The 17,527-nt window shown below is 43.5% G+C and overlaps 1 protein-coding gene across 1 annotated transcript in view; it reads left to right on the top strand.

Moving 5' to 3' along the window:
- Positions 1-17,527, top strand: part of SYCP2L (synaptonemal complex protein 2 like) — a gene marked incomplete at its 5' end in the record, with an annotated part of 34,382 nt that overhangs the window by 6,608 nt on the left and 10,247 nt on the right. Inside the window, 11 exons of the mRNA XM_081874972.1 lie at positions 185-237; positions 4,719-4,872; positions 4,971-5,031; positions 5,508-5,660; positions 10,615-10,723; positions 11,175-11,280; positions 11,705-11,766; positions 13,051-13,102; positions 13,490-13,539; positions 14,972-15,020; positions 15,675-15,834. Of these exons, the coding sequence (XP_081731098.1) occupies positions 185-237; positions 4,719-4,872; positions 4,971-5,031; positions 5,508-5,660; positions 10,615-10,723; positions 11,175-11,280; positions 11,705-11,766; positions 13,051-13,102; positions 13,490-13,539; positions 14,972-15,020; positions 15,675-15,834 (1,009 nt within the window). The remainder of the gene's footprint in view (positions 1-184; positions 238-4,718; positions 4,873-4,970; positions 5,032-5,507; positions 5,661-10,614; positions 10,724-11,174; positions 11,281-11,704; positions 11,767-13,050; positions 13,103-13,489; positions 13,540-14,971; positions 15,021-15,674; positions 15,835-17,527) is intronic.

Raw genomic sequence — 17,527 nt, 5'->3', positions numbered from 1 at the left:
AACTCTGAAGCTGACTGATTTGTGATACTCAGGCCTTCTGAACTCATTTTGCATTTGTACGGTGGCTTATGTGCCACTGGGAAGAGCATGCAATGTTTATTTTTTTTAAAAAATATGGAATTGGCGTTGGAACAATTTTTGAAAATAATTGTCACATTCTGCTTTGCTCCCCCCCGCCCCGAAGGATTCCAGGTTATTTCTTAACAAACTGAATGAAAGACTTGGAGATAAAAGAAGGTAAGGAATTGCCACAAACATGCTCACCTGAGAGAGTTTGAGCACCCATTTATCACAGGCTTTTGCAGGTTTTGTTTACCGACTCTATTTCTGGGCTTATCCACAGAAGTAACTGGGCGCCCCAGACTCTTTCCTCCCCACCCAATGTAGGCATGTCCCTTCTGAGGTGCTGCTGAGGCAAGCTTGCTATGAGTCCAAGTTCTCCCGTTGAGGCCAGTAATGCATAAACTCCAGTGTCTAGGCATGTGAAGTTATGTTGCAGAACTACACCAGTCTTGAGCACTGAAAGCATGGAGGCAGAAAGATGTAGCGCTACAGATCATGTCAGATACAAATTCAGCTTCGGAAGGGATGGCAGTTTGCTGAGTTGGTCTTAAAAGCTTCAAAAGTTACAAAGCTAAGAATCAGCATGCTGTCACCTTGATACTTAAACGAGAGACAATCTGGATGGTGAGTTTTTCGGTTGCTCTCGCTCATGCACACATGGAGGAGACATTGGGGGTGGAATTTTCCTGTGGGAGGCTTATCCAGTTGAGCCCAAAAGTACAGGGCTTGTTGTTGTTGTTGTTTAGTCGTTTAGTCGTGTCCGACTCTTCATGACCCCATGGACCAGAGCACGCCAGGCACTTCTGTCTTCCACTGCCTCCCGCAGTTTGGTCAGACTCATGTTTGTAGCTTCGAAGACACTATCCAACCATCTTGTCCTCTGTCGTCCCCTTCTCCTTGTGCCCTCCATCTTTCCCAACATCAGGGTCTTTTCCAGGGAGTCTTCTCTTCTCATGAGGTGGCCAAAGTATTGGAGCCTCAGCTTCACGATCTGTCCTTCCAATGAGCACTCAGGGCTGATTTCCTTAAGAATGGATCGGTTTGTTCTTCTTGCAGTCCATGGGACTCTCAAGAGTCTCCTCCAGCACCATAATTCAAAAGCATCAATTCTTCGGCGATCTGCCTTCTTTATGGTCCAGCTCTCACTTCCATACATCACTACAGGGCTTAGTCATGTACAAATATTGGGTCAGCTTAGAAGAAGAGAAGAAGAATAATTTGGATTTGATATCCCGCTTTATCACTACCCTAAGGAGTGGCTAACATTCTCCTTTCCCTTCCTTCCCCACAACAAACACTCTGTGAGGTGAGTGAGGCTGAGACACTTCAGAGAAGTGTGACTAGCCCAAGGTCACCCAGCAGCTGCATGTCGAGCGGGGATGCGAACACGGTTCACCAGATTACGAGTCCACCGCTCTTAACCACTACATCATGCTGGCTCTTACTTAGTGGCTTGGTGGGGGAAGTCATCTTTGAAGCTGGCCCTGCCACTCATGGGGTTTAGCTAATTATGTAGAAATATTATTTCCTGGTTTCAGTATTGGGCATTTTGGATAGTAAGGTCTTAATACTTAGAATCATAGAATTGCAGAGATGGAAGGGAGCCTGAGGATCATCTAGACCAGCGGTTCTCAACCTGTGGGACCCCAGATGTTGTTGGACTACAACTCCCATCATCCCTGAGCTCTGGCCTTGCTAGCTAGGGGTGATGGGAGTTGTAGTTCAACAACATCTGGGGACCCACAGGTTGAGAAAGGCTGCTCTAGTCCAACTCCCTGCAATGCTGGAATATGCACCCCTCCCATACAGGGATCGAACCTACAACCTTGGCATTATCAGCACCACACTCTAAGCAACTGCTGTCCTGTTAACTTAAAGGAATCTGTTTTTTAAAAAACAATGATGAATATTCAGGCTATTTAACGGCATTTTTCCATCAAGTAGTGCATTTGACATGCTTGGAATGATTTCTGAAATTTGACAGTAGGCTAAGGCCATAGATGTGAAATAAAGTTACTTATGAGTTCTGTCTGCTTCCCAACATACATTCAAGTCTCCCTTTGCTCAAGCTTCTAAACATCTTGAAAGGGCAAACTTTCTTTCAGAGGAGATGGGAGATGGTTTATTCATTTGTTTTTCATTTGTTTTTTTGCCCTGATTCCATTGTTGTCGAAATCTGCTGGGTGTTTCCCCAGAGGCATGGAAAGAGCTATGTGGCCACGTCAGAAGCTGGAAGTCATGTGTGCATGTCTGCTTCCTATTCCAGTGTTGTCCCCCAGTGTGACGCTGGCTCAGGAAGTATCCATATAGGCAACCTCTTTCACTTGATACACTGATATGATTGCCTTGGTAGTACTGTGGAAAGGAAAGGATCTTACTTAATGAAGTGTGAATTGCTGATGGGGCATGGGAAGAGATGCGGGCCCACCTTGTTTGCCATGGCAGATGGTGTTGATGTGAGCTGGTGCTGACCTGCCTTGAAGTTCTCCAAACAGATGGGCTAGCTTAGGCTCAATCACCACCTCTCATGTTCAGTCTTGCTGTAGGTCATTGCTAACTTGGAGGCCTGCCACTGCAATTGTACATTAAGCGGCTTCTGATGCTGTGAGAGAACAACATGGGCACGTAGATCACAGGAAGTCAGCAGGTCACCCTCCATACAGTGGTACCTCGGGTTTCAAATGCTTCGGGTTACAAATGCTTCAGGTTACAGACTCCGCTAACCCAGAAGTAGTACCTCGGGTTAAGAACTTTATTTCAGGATGAGAACAGAAATGGCACTAGCTGAGATGACTACTAGCTGAGATGACTGGCAGAATCCGAGACCTGGGAGAGGAGAGGGTCGAAGAAGATTGGAAGAAATTCAAGATTTATTTTAAAAAATACTGTAATTTGGTTGAATGTTAAGAAAGGATGCTAGATCATAAATAATTGTGCACCACTAAAATAGAAGGAATTAAGATAAGTAAATTTGAGGAAAAATTATAAACCTATTGGAGAATTTATAGATTATATTTAAATGAATTTGACACAAGAGTGTAAACAAGATGATAAATTGCTGGCAAGAATTGAAAATGATGCAAATGAGAGCGGGAGGCGCGAGGGAGTCCATAGATGTCAAGAAAAGATGTTATGATATATGTTATGCTGTTTTTATTTTTGCATTTATGTTTAAAACCCAAATAAAATATTTTTTTTTAAAAAAAAAGAGAACAGAAATGGCGTGGCGGCAGCGGGAGGCCCCATTAGCTAAAGTGGTACCTCAGGTTAAGAACAGTTTCAGATTAGGAACGGACCTCCGGAACGAATTAAGTTCTTAACCAGAGGTACCACTGTATATTGTTAGATTTCAGGTCCCATCAGCCCCAGCCAGCATGCCCTGTGGTCAGGGGTGGCAGAAATCTTAGTCCAGTGACATTTTTGTAGGACACCAAATTGACTACCCCTGGCATGCATACGGTTACACATCTGGGACATGTTTGTACTCGTCCATTTCCATGCTCAGGCTTGCCAGCGCTGCTTGTGGGGCATTTTCTACCTGCTTGGGCTGTACTTAGCATTGTCTGCTTTAAATAAAAATGTTGTGAAAGGCATTTATTATTATTATTATTATTATTGAAAGATTTTTCATAGATAACAAAAGTACATTCGGTGTCTCTGTTTTAGGCATCCTTCATATAGTCGTTTTGAGACATTTTTTGTTGTAGGTAATGTGGGGTGGGGGCAAGGTGGGGAGGGAGAGGGGAGAAAGTAGAGAAAGAGAAAGTTTGGAGGGAGACGAGCTATTTCCATGGCTGTGAGATGGGGGAAGCAGGGGTCGGAGCAGATTGTATTTGAGACTGATATCCTAGTGGCGAATTTGTTCTTTTGCAGGGTTTACTCAGTTCCATGCAAAGCTGCTGTTGCTGATGCGAACATGGTAATGCTTAAAAATCGCTGTGATATTGCATGAAGCTCGATAATGCTTAATAGGGCTCCTATGGCCTTCGTCAGGTGTTTTGCATCTGAGCAATGTAAATACATGAGAGGGAGGTGGTGGGGAGCAGCATGCCACCTCCATCGTTGTCTTGGTTGCTGTCTACAATTGGGAGGGCAGACTTCTGAAACTGGAAGCTCCCTGTCCTCTTAGAGGCTCCCTGGGTGTTTTTAGACTTCTCATTTTTCCAGGGACCTAAAATGTACAGGAGGCTCTCCCTCCTATCTCACAAAAGACCACAAGAACAGAGTCCTTGATCCTGCCTGAAATCAGAAAAAAAACTACCGTACTTGTTGAATTGTCAGTGCCTTTTTTATTCTAGACAGCTAACTCTTTAACTATATCAAAGCTGGCTAACTGGGAAAAACCTTCATTTTACACTGCAGCTGTCCACGTGCAGCAAAGGCTAAGTGGCCTTGTTTCTCTTGCAAGCCACCTTTGGGGGAGATGTTTTGGGAGAGATGGAGAAAGGAAGGCTTAGCCACTACCCCTGCCAGTTGGTGTTGGGACCCCCATGGTGGTCAAAGCAGTACTCATGCAAGGGAGAGGGGGATAGTCATGGCTTGGTAACATATGTGGCTTGTTTCTTGTGTTCCCTAAACCACGTCGTAAGTGTCTTACGACGACACATTGAAGATGAACAAATGTGGCTTAAGCTTTCATGTACTGAAGTCCACAGGTTATCAAGTTTTTCCTTTCTTTCTGAAAACAAGCAGAAAAGTTTCCCATTTCTTTCCAAGTTACAGAAACCAGCTGATGACAAACTAAAGGAGTTTTGGATTGACTTCAATTTTGGAAGTGAGAGCATTACTTTCTACGTGGACAGCCTTGAGGTAAAAAGAAAAGAAAAAGATAATGAGCCCCTTTGCCCTTGGCTGCTCTTAGCTGTACTAAAATAACGGACACAATTTTACTTCAAATATCCTTTCAGGGTGGTCTTTGGGAGTCGGTGAGGTTGGCAAAGGAAGCAGTTAGTAGCTATCGTCTGACAGGTGAGACTCATACGCTCAAAGGAAACATATATGTGTAAACTGAGCTTGTGCGAATGGAGAGAAATCTTAGTTACTGTTGACAGGAAATAGACACTTGCTGTATGAATCCAGATGTGAAGCAGGAAGAGTGTTTTAGATTCTTAAGGTGTTTTGTGGGGAAACATGAGTGGCTTCAGATTCAAGAAAGCCTTTTCCTGGAATTTTCTTGCTCTGCTCTCCCTAGTTATCCCACTCTGTGTAGATGACAGGAGCGGCCATCTTGCCATAGGCAAATAATGGTAACTTTTGACATGTAGGGGGAAGATAGCAGATACGGAAATACACCATGAGGTTTTTGGGGGGGTTTGGAGAAAGGTTAAACCATTATTGCAGCTGCAATAGTTTTAGTGGTCTGCCTTTGTGGTGCCTTATTTATGCTGTTTCAACAAAGTGTTGGCATCTTCTAGAAAACATGCATTTTTCTTTTTTTTCTAAAGAGGAAGGGGGAGAAAAGATTCTTAAAATGGTCTTGAAGGATCCCACGGCCATCAACAAAAAAGAAGTAAAAAAGATACAAATTCACTTTGATAGCCAGTTTGATGTGTTGACACAGCTCTTCAATGTAATGGGAAACGATAAAGTGATGGCAAGTATTTCTCCCCCTCCCTTCATTTGACCTTTGTTCAGAACCCTTCTGTGGTCTTGAATTTTGTGTGTCATGTTGGTTCCCTTTATGGACGTTAATATAACAGCCAAGTGCTCAGGTCATTTGTTAAATAAGCACAACTAATACCTGCTCCATTTGCCTCATGTTATAAAGCATTGGCTGGTTGCTTAATAATAACAACAAAATTCAAGACTGGAAAGCTGCAGATTCTGAACTTGGCAGGCATTTTTTCATTTCCTACAACTTTTATCCATGAGCAAGTGCTTTTCCTGGATTAAACTCTGCTTTTCCAATAACTTAACTGGACAGATAGTACTTGACCAAGATGATGATAACTGCAATGGAGATCAGCCACAGCAAAGTACAATAGGTGAGTGTCTTTTGAATGCGCCAGTATTAGTATCCAAGTCAGATGAGATGCTTAATTGTGGCCTTCCTGGGTCCTCCAGTCATTTGATGCTAGATGTCTGGTACCCAAGGAGAGGGTGCTCTTCCTTGTGGCATCTTGTGGTTGTAATTCCAGGTGCATCCCAGTGAAGATTGCCTGGTGCCAACTGTGATTACTTTTTTGCTGCTGTGCAAAGTCATCTTTATTTGCTCAGGCGATCAGCATGTTTTATAATAGCCGGTCAATTATCCGCGCCTTACAGATTTACTGATTTTAACTGTGGTTTTGGCTGTTGCTTCTGTGATTTGTACTGAATGCTTTTTTTGTTGTTGCTCATCACCCTGAGAGGTTTTGTACTGGAGGGCAGCCTGTAAATTTACTGATAGTCTATTAACTGGTCTCAGCCATGTATGTAATATCCTCAATCTTACCTTTTGCCATATCCTGTATATAAAGATCCCCATCTGTACAAGAGCAGCAATTTTAGCAAAAAAAGAGGACTCTCTCTAGCCTTTTCCCCTTTTTGTGTTGGTTTAATTTCACAACTGTTGTGTGCTTCTTCCTTGCACTCTCTTGGCTATTGCTTCAGGAGACTTGAGTGTGGAAGCATCGTTATTCTTTTTAATATTACACACACACACACACACACACACACACACACTTATTGATATAAAGACATACAGAATACAGCCCTTGTTTTTATTCAGCCCTTGTTTTTTTCCACGACCGGAGTTCACTGAGATTGAGAAGACAGGGTTGCATTGCTGCCTCTTTGCCTTCCCACAGCTGGCATTCCAGAAGCATTCCTTTTTAGAGTTATGCCTCCCTATCTTCACAGGGAGAATTAAACAAAGGGTAAATTGAGATTTGGGTTGGGCTTTCCCTTGGTCTTGGCGCCACGCTTCATTTGCAGTAAGAGCCATCTCTCCTCCAGGGTATTAGGGTCAAGGCTGTTTTTTTAAACACATGGCTTGTGCAAATGTTTCTGATGAGAGAAATAGTGTGTGCATCCGAAGCATCCCAACTGAACATGCCTGACTGAGCCGGTTTTCTCAATAAAGAAGTCATTGACAAGTCAAGATGGACCCATGGCAAAGAGGGGCCAGAAGTGAGGGGTCTATGTGTGTGGTTGGAGACTTCATGTCTCTTCTGTTTACATCCTGAGTATGTTTACATCAGGGGCTGTATGGGTGGCACCAGAACTAATCATGGAGGAAAAAAGTCTTAATCTGGAACAAATGCCTCCTTGCTTTAGTTTTCACCAGGCATAGGCACACTCCGACCCTCCAGATGTTTGGGACTACAATTCCCATCATCCCTAGCTAACAGGACCCATGGTCAGGGATGATGGGAATTGTAGTCCCAAACATCTGGAGGGCCAGAGTTTGCCTATGCCTGGTTTTCACCATAGCTGCCTTTTTAGAGCCTCGTTCAAGTCTATTCTGAGTTTGGTGGGGTTCATGTCAAGTATTTTTCTTCCTTAGTACAACTAACTAATACCGCTACAGTACTGGAAAGCAAGTGAAATTAATCATTTGTGACCAGGCTTTTTTTCTATCCAGAATGGAAGCCTCCCCTCCCCTCAGCTGAACAGCCTCAACAAGCCTCTGGCTGGCGAGAAGACACCCAGAGCCTGAAGATTATCCTCTTTGAGCTCTGGGGTGGGTCTGCTGGGGAAAGTGCATTCTGGCACCTTTTTTCTGGGGGAAAAAGCACTGTTTGAGACTATAGTGTGACATAGAATGTAGAATACACACACATATATGCATTACACTTCATATAAATGGTAGACAGCTGGGGTTGAGGCTTTTCCCCAACCAAACCATACAATTATGAAAAAGTTTATATTGTATCAAATTAAATGTGGCTCCTTCTGATAGTTCTGAAACTGCATAGAAAGAGGGAAATGTTTTTAAAAGCTGGGGGAAAGAAAGAGGAATTTTAAAATGGGAACTCTGGAAGGATGGTAAAATGGGGCAGCTTCTGGAGGTATTGGGGTGTGTGGAATAAAATGCATTTGCACCCTTAGGCAACAGCATGCCCATGTTTGGCCTAGAAAATTCGTCTATACTGCTGATTTTTTTATTATTATCTTTTTTTTTTTGCAGTGGTAAGCAGACATGTAGAGAGTGGAAAAGATCTTGTGGGTTCAGATTCCTTACTGAACGTTTCAACATTACTGTCGGTTACAGCTACATCCGTGAGCATATTTGGGGACAAAATTTGCCAGATGGGGTTGTCGCAGTTGCTGGGTGCCCAGCTTTCTGTTATTTCCTTTGCTGCTGAATACAAGTGAATACAAAATTACATAGAGCCATGTGACATCATAGCTCAGTCAGTAGAGCATGAGACTCTTAATCTCAGGGTCGTGGGTTCGAGCTCCTTGTTGGGCAGAAAGATTCCTGCATTGCAGAGGGTTGGACTTAGATGACCCTCATGGTCTCTTCCAACTCTACAATTCTGTTATTCCATTCTATGAAGTACCCATCAAAATCCAGTATCCCCAACCCTCATAATGTCCTCAACTGACAGCTGCTGTAAAATTGTCAACTCAGCAGCCATGTATGAACGAGAGAGGTAAAAAGGTGGGAACTGGGAAAATAAAGAAGGTGTTGGGAAAAGTTGCTGTGTGTCAGAAGAAGCAGTGCAGTAGCTGAAGCAAGGTGACCTAAAGGGGGTTGGAGTGTTACTGTTTGAAGAGTTACTTTAAAAGTTCCCAAAAAAAAGTACATTGCTGCAAAGAGGGTGGCAAAAAAAGAGAGAACGCAACAGGATTTGTTGGGACAGATGAGGTAGGGAGGAGGATCTTGATAATTAATTCACTGTATATTTCTGAAAGTTGTTTGTTTGATATGCATTTGTATGCCTCAATTTTGCATGATGGTTCCTGAGATCAAGGAGCAGGTTTTCATCTATGTTTGGATACAGTGGGAGCCATTTTGAAACAAGTCTATGGCCTGAACCTTTCAAAACAGTGCTGATTTTGGGGGGTTTTCTTAGAATTCCTGAGCAAGGCCAGGTATGAACCTGCTAGCAGTATAATATTTGTTTATCCTGGATAGCTTTCCCAGTAAGTCTATACAAATGCTACTGCACATCATTGTTTGGCCCTGTATATATGAAGGAATGTCTCTACCCCCATTGTCCAGTTCTGAGGGCCTTCTGACAGTTCCTTCACTGTGAGAAGGGAAGTTACAGGGAACCAGGCAGAGGGCCTTCTTGGTAGTGGCTCCCGCTCTGGGGAACGCTCTCCTGTCAGATATCAAGGAGATAAACAATGACACAGTTTTCCTAAGAGATCTGAAAGCAGCCCTGTGACAGGAAGTTTTTAATGTTTGATTATGTTTTTAAATCTGTTGGAAGCCACCCAGAGTAGCCGGAGCAACCCAGTCAGATGGGCGAGGTACAAATAGTAGTAGTAGTACAGTCATACCTTGGGTTACAGATGCTTCAGGTTGTGTTTTTTCGGTTTACGGACCACCAGAACCCGGAAGTACCGGAACGGGTTACTTCTGGGTTTCGGCGGTCAAGCATGTGCAGAAGCACCGAATCACAACCTGTGCGTGTGCAGACGCGCCGCTGCGGGTTGCGAACGTGCATCCAGCACGGATCATATTCGCAACCCGAGCGTCCACTGTAATAGTTAATAATAATTAAAGGTAAAGGGTAAAGGGACCCTTGACCATTAGGTCCAGTCGTGACCGACTCTGGGGTTGCGGCGCTCATCTCGCTTTATTGGCTGAGGGAGCCAGCGTACAGCTTCTGGGTCATGTGGCCAGCATGACTAAGCCGCTTCTGGCAAACCAGAGGAGTGCACGGAAATGCCGTTTACCTTCCCACCGGAGCGGTACCTATTTATCTACTTGCACTTTGACGTGCTTTCAAACTGCTAGGTTGGCAGGAGCAGGGATTGAGCAGGGGATTCGAACCGCCGACCTTCTGATCGGCAAGTCCTAGGCTCTGTGGTTTAACCCACAGCGCCACCCGCATCCCTTGTATTAGTTATTCATCACCTGAAAGAAGAAGAAAATCTTGTTATGTAGGACTTCCCTGATTTTGCCCAAAGGCAAGTCTGCTTAAAAGCCTGTTTCCATCTCTAGCCTGGAAAAATACATTTCTAACTGGTGTAAATATCTATTTTCTTACATCTCCCAAACAGACGTTTATAAATGTACTCTGTTGATGCTCATCCACCACCCCTCTCTTTCTAGCAGAAAACCATTGCTCCTTCAGATGCCACTGCAACTAGAGAGAGTCAACTGACAGGAAAACAAAATGACAGTCAAGGTCAGAATGGTTCTTGCTGTTTCTTGTTCCAAGGCCTCAATCCTAACCATGTCTACTCAGAAGCAAGTCCCGCTTAATTCAATGGGGCTTGCTCCCGGATAAATGGTTAAGATTGCAGCCTGTGTATGATTACTTATTATTTAAACCAGTAGGACTTGTTCAGAAAGTGAATGAATTAAGCGTTGGGTTTCTAGCCTTGCATGGCATTTTAATGTTTATAAACTCTGCTGATTTAGTTTTCTCTCCCTTTTTCAATTGAAAGCTTCTGGTGATGTAGGTGCAGTTTCTGGAACAAATGCTTTGGAAACTCCTCCGCCATTGAAGACAAGTGCATCGAATGCCTCTCCACAGAGACGAAAGGATAGGGCTGTGTAAGTGCAGCCGTAGAGATCTCTATTAAAAGACAGTTTTATTGTGGAATGTTCAGTTGTCTGATGGTCCATCTGACTGCTTTGCAGCTTCATCAGTTTATATAGAAAGTGTCATGGGGGGGCAATTTTTTTAAACTTGTGCTTTGTACAGGAAAAATTACAAGGCATCTTAGCATGGTCACTCTCCCTCAGCTAACCTACTTCACAGGGGTTGTAATAAAAAAGAATGTACATTTGTGTGTTGCCATATTTGGAAGTCAATAACATTGGACCTAAGTATCTTTACTTCAGAGAAAAATCCCACTGAAACTGGCTGGGCTTCCTTCCCAGCAAACTTGTGTTAGGACTGACATTTAAGCGAACTTTCCACAGATGCTATTTGGTTCTGTTGGCCTTGGGATGACAGCTCTGGCATATAATTCTTGCCTGTCATTCTTTCTGCTGCTTTTAGTGAGCCAGGCATTGAAGGCGAATCCCATCTGCAAGGTATACAAGCATTTCCCGTAGACGTGGATTTAACGCTTTCACCCAGTTGCAACAGTACGGATTTAGTGAAGGTAACTTGCATTTTTAAACTTGGTTTTCTTAGCAGGTTCCAAAGGTTTTAATTCTTTGCTTGTGTTCTGTTTCACTTGATTAGCTTATTGATTTTTTTACTTATTTAAGGGACTTGCACCTCACCTTTTGACAGGTTTGCCAGGGGGCGGGGCTTATCACTGTATGTAAATGTGCAGTGGGCTGGAATGGAAGAAATTGTATATAATTGATTTCTGACAGTTAAAACACTGTTATTCCCTTTGATAACTGGCCCTACTTTGCCCGGTAGTATTCTTTTTTCTAAAAAGTAACCCAAGAGACTTACCTTTACCGGTGTGAGGTAATTGCTGTTGTTTCATTATACCCACTTCTAATTAAAACAAAGCAGACTAGGTTCCCATTCTTGAATCTGTGATTATCTGACTCTCCATGTTTCCTTTCCAGCATGCTCTGCTGGAGAAGACAAATGCCGTCAGAAGTTCAGCCAGACAGATCACAGAGGCAAAGTAAGGAAGTTTTGTTTGGTATGTTTTAAACCAGGGGTGACAGCCTAAGGCCCATGGGCCACAAGCAGCCCATGGGGGTAATTTATTTGGCCCATGGACCCCTGCCACCCGCTTGGTCGGCTCCCATGCACTGTGCTAAACCAGCGCAGAGCAGGGACCGCCTTCCGCGACGTTGGCCGGCTTCCCATTGGCTGCAGGAAGCTCCTGCAGCCAATGGGAAGCTGCACATGCCACCTCCGCACCAGAAGGAGTGAGGGAAATAGCGTTTACGTGTGTGCACGCACACACTCCGGCCCACTGTGGCATCTGTGGGACCATGAACCGGCCCAAGCCACAAAAACTTTGCCGACCCCTGTTTTAAACAGACGAGGTGAATATTTTAAGTTAACATCTTATCCACTGATTAAGGGCAAGTAATTCTGTTTCAAACATCCACAATGCTCTGTTCATGGCAGAAGTATAATATTTTTAAAGTAGCTCCTAAGGATCAGAGGTTACCTTAACTTTTTTAATACGTTTCATGAGGTGATTTTTCATGTTCATTTCTCATGGTGACAAACTATCCATATTCGTTCTCTGTGAAGCGAGAAGAAGTATTTTTTCACATCAGAGAAACCCACAGGAATCTGCCATGGCCTGGTATGAATGATACCAAGAAGCACTAAATTGGTATAAATCCCTATGTGACTGGGGTGGATTTTGGTAATCTTTGCTAATATGGTGCCCTAAGGGAGGCCAAAATCTGGCACAAACAAATGGATCTTCTCAGTTATGGATTGTCTCAATTTTGCACCCCCTCAGCTTGGCATCCTATGTGGGCAGTCTGCCCACACGACCCTAAATCTGGTGTTGACCATGTAAAAATGTAGCCCAAGAAATGTCAGTCCATCGAGAATCATAAGGGCAGGAAGTGGGAGAGCCCATGCCTTGCAAGCAGACAATTCCAGGTTGAACTCTTGACGCTTCCAGTTAAAACGAACTAGACAGCAGATGCTTTGGAAATCTTCCACCAGAAATCCTGGAGAACCGCTTCTGGTCAATCAAAATCAAGCCTGGACTAATAGTCTGTCCAATATGCAGCTTCTTGTTGTCCTAAGAGGCCATCCTGCTGGAGGTGGTGTAGGGGGTAGCTGAGTTCAGCCATTGATTTGGAAAGCTATGGCTGCAGCTCCATTGAGCCGCCCATCTTTGAATTTTCATAGCGACTTTGAAAATGCATCCTGCTTTTAGGTTATTTTCACAGGAGTAAAAAGTTCTGTTTATCTGGAAATGTTCACTTTGCAGGAAGGATGCGTACGAATTTGAATACACGTCTGATCCTGCCACACATGAGATGGTGAGACACTTAAGTTGGAGAAATATTTTGAACAGAGATTTTGGTGAACAAATTATATCGTGAATAGTTAATATAAATTGTGCCCTTCTCTTCCACCTTCCCCACACACCTAGTAGTTAGTGGTGTTTCTCAGACACCCTGAATTTGGTTGCTGTTTTTTTTAAAGAGAAAGATTTTGTGCCCTAGGTTTACTACTTGCTGGCAGTAGTAAATTAGAAATGAATTCATAGCTGAGACTTCAAACGCAGCCTTGGAGGAAATTTGGTGAGATCACTACAGGGCCTAGAAGAATTATTGTGCTGGGGTTGGGAGTGTTTTTCATTAAAAAAAACCAACCCACCCCCCAAAAAAACCCTTGAACGTATTTTCAGTTCACTTTGTTTTCAGGTCTCTGAAATGAAGCAAAAAGTATTTGTCCAGAAGGCTGCTTTACCCAGGTATAGTTGGAATCTTGCGCTAAAATTCTCTTGGGGCTGTTGTACAGATTTAATTATGAAAGTATATCCAGATGAGATGCTGGAAATGAGAAGCAAAATCAGAGAGCTGCTGCCTGAGAAATGGAATGAGTGGGGAATGAAACACTTGAGAGTATTTTAGTTGTGATCCAGTTTGAGCAGTGTGGAATCTTCCACTGAGTAGTAAGCCTTTGCTCACTTGAGGAGCTCTTGGTCATTGAAATTATGGGAAAGGGTTCTGGGGTGAGAGCCAACGCTGTGTTGTCATGACTGAATTAAATTTTTCTTGTGTTGTGACTTTATGGCCTGCTGGCCTAGAGTGTGGCTCCACCCCTTACAACCCACCACTGCTGCCGCTTAATGAATTCTGCTTGTTTGGGTCAACCCTGGGAGGTAATAATAATAATAATAATAATATCCGATGAAAATAGGGGTGTCCTATTATATTATATTATATTATATTATATTATATTATATTATATTATATTATATTATATTATATTATAATTATATTATATTATATTATATTATATTATATTATATTATATTATATTATTATAATTTATACCCTGCCCATCTGGCTGGGTTTCCTTAGCCACTCTGGGTGGCTTCCAGCTCATATAAAAACATAAGTTTATAAAAAGATTAGATTATGCAGTGCAAGTGGCTGGCCCAAGGTCTTCCTGTGAGCTTTACGGCTAATGTGAATCTGGGAATCCCAGTCTGATGCTCAAACCTAGTGTTTCCCAGACTTGGGTCTCCAGCTGCTTTCGGACTACAGCCTCCATCATCCCTGACCATTGGTCTTCTTAACTAGGGTTGATGGGAGTTGTAGTCCAAAACCAGCTGGAAACCCAAGTTTGGGAAGCAGTGCTCTAACCCGAGGGCCACTTTTCCCCTTAGCCATCACTGGCAGCCCAAGGTAGGTGTCGCAACCTCACACATTCACATGCATACCTCCTCATGCATAAAGATCCTGCAGCTCACCTCTTCCACTTACCAGTGACTGGTCAGCCGAGGTGGGGATGCTTGTTTTGATGACTGGAGAGGACAGACGTCTCCACCCACTCAGCACTGGAGTGCCTTCTTGGTTTTCTCTTTATTTTTGCTTGGCACTGCCACAGTCAAAGGTGTCTTGTGGGCATACAGGGGGCAGGGGGGGAAATTGCTTCGGAGCGCAGGATCAGGTCCAAGGCTGTGGTGTTGGCCACCCCTTCCCCCTTTCTAGCTCTCAACCAGGATATTTTAATGCCTGAAGGTAAAGTTTCTGTAATTAGCAGGGAAGTGTGGGCGGGAGCTGAGCTTGGGAGACTTCTAAAATTGTAGCCTTCAGTATCTAAGCAGAGTTGTCCTAAATCCTTTGGAAGCATCTTGTGCCATCTCTTTAACATCCTGATTTTTGTGTTGTGCGCAGGAGTTCCAGCAAAGGAGACCTTGAACGGAGCAAGTCTAAGAGAAGACTGGTAACAAGGCCCATTCTTAAGTCATCATGGGAATAGGAATATCGGAAATGGATGGGGCATAGTTGACAGGCATCCTGAAAGAAATAGTAGTTCTTGAAATGTGTGATCAGCTGTGGGGCTTTTTGAGCACTTACTTGGCGTCTGAGTTGGAATAATTTATCATCATCATCATCATCATCATCATCATCATCTGGCCGGGCCTTCCCAGCCATTCTGGGTGGCTCCCAACAATATATTAAAAACAGAATAAAACTTCAAACATTAAAAACGTCCCTAAACAGGGCTGCCTTCAGATGTCTTCTAAAAGTCATATAGTTGTTTATTTCCTTGACATCTGGTGGGAGGGAGTTCCACAGGGCGGGTGCCACCACCGAGAAGGCCCTCTGCTTGGAAAGGTCCCCCCTCCACTCTGTATTGTGAAACACTGTGTCTGAAACTAGAGTCGCTGGCATAACTTTTTTAAAAAAGCTAGTTCTGTGTTTAATGTTGATTTTGAGATGATTTATGCATTTAATATGTTTTGATGTGACATCCCCATTCTTTATTGCATGGATGCAATATTTACTTTAAATGTTTTGATGGGACATCCCCATTCTTTATTGCAAAAGATTGGTAGATTGAACTAACTTCTATCTTCACCTCTTTTTTTACAAGTCTGCCAGCTACAGGAATAATCTCCCTTCAGAGAGCAACCAAGAAACTCCAAGCAACAGTGAGGATGAGAAAAGCTGGATCCTTGACTCTCAGAAAAAGGTGGTGTCAAAATCCGCAGACTATACTCGGAAAAAGAAGAGAGTCAGGAGCAAGTTAAAAGGTGAAAATGGGGAATACAGTACAATTTTGAATTAGCCACCTGATGCAGACTAAATGAGAGATGTAGCCAGATTCTGTTTTGGTTTGGAAATGAGCACTGAAAACTTCAGCAGGACTTGCACCCAAGTAAATGTGGATGGGGCTATAGCCAGAGCCTGTAATGACAGATACTTGTGGCTCTCTAGGCTTCATATTATTCCCTGTCTGGGTGTGGCTAAAATAACTGTATTATTAAGAAAAGAAGGAAGAATGCAAAGTGTGACTTGAGAGTGTGTATAAATGCGACAGTTTTTGGATTGGTAGTTTGCGTTCCAGTTAGTGTTAGGGGGTTGGAGTGGGGAGACTTGTCTATTTCCTCTTTTTTGGTTATAAAGGACTGTTGCATTTTAGGGTGGGTGGAACAGGGCTATCCAGTCAATTTTGGGGTATGGAACAGGGCTGCCCAATCAAGGAAACTTCTGAAGCCATGGTTTCTTAAATAAGGTGCTTCCATTAGGCTTTACAGAGCATGTGTCTATATAGAGAGTTGACCATAGAATTGTAGAGGTGGAAGGGACCACGAGGGTCATCTAGTCGAACCCCCTGTAATGGAGGAATCTTTTGTTGTAATCTTCAAGCCTAGTCAGAGGAATGTGCCATTCTCCAGGCACCCGGCTTGGATTACTCTGACCTCCCTGTCTGCGACTCCCGGCAGGAGACAGGCGGGGTCTCTATCGGCGATCCTCCTCAGACGTGAGAAGAACACACCACTCTTCCCTCCTCCCTGTCTTCCCCAGGAGGGGGAAAGAGACAGACAGAAATGTATTTACATGCCTTTATTTCTGTCTATGCAGCAGTACAGAGAAACACGTCTGTACTCTCCAAACATCAAACAGCAGAGAGAGAAACTCCACCCCTGTACTTCCAGTACATGTCAGGTGACACTCTGAGCTAACATCCGGTGCTCAGTACAGTGAATAGACTGTCCCTTTGCTCCCAGGGGACAGTCCCAAACATCAACATCCTGTTTGGCTTTCCAGCCAGCTGCAGCTCGCTGCATTGCTCCTTTTTCATAACATCTTTTGCCCAATGTGGGACTCAAACCCACAACCCTGAGATCAGGAGTCTCTTGCTCTATACTGGCTGAGCTATATGACGTGCAGAAATAGGAAGCTGCCTTAGAGCTAGTCAGGCCATTGATTATTAATAAGAATAAGAATAATTTTATTTATACCCTGCCTATCTGGCTGGGTTGCCCCAGCCACTCTGGGCAGCTTCCAACACAAGTACAAACAGAATAAAACATCGAACACTAACAACCTGATGCAAGATTTAAAAGTCACAGTAACTTTAAAATAAACAACTTACCCGTATTTTTCGCTCTATAAGATGCACCAGACCACAAGACGCACCTAGTTTTTGGAGGAGGAAAACAAACAAAAAAAAATTCTGAATCTCAGAAGCCAGAGCAGCAAGAGGGATCGCTACGCAGTGAAAGCAGCGATCCCTCTTGCTGTTCTGGCTTCTGGGGTAGCTGCGCAGCCTGCATTCGCTCCATAAGATGCACACACATTTCCCCTTACTTTTTAGGAGGGAAAAAGTAGGTCATATAGAGCAAAAAATACGGTATATCAAACAAAGCAGCATTCAACAATCCATCGGAATCTAATAGTAAACAGTAAAATTAAACATCAGCAAATAATAATGAAACAGCT

Source organism: Podarcis erhardii (genome assembly GCF_964252035.2).
Source record: "Podarcis erhardii genome assembly, chromosome: 8".
Taxonomy (NCBI): Eukaryota; Metazoa; Chordata; class Lepidosauria; order Squamata; family Lacertidae; genus Podarcis; species Podarcis erhardii.
The sequence above is the reverse complement of the archived record's forward strand: the minus strand, read 5'-3'. Positions and strand labels throughout refer to the sequence as shown.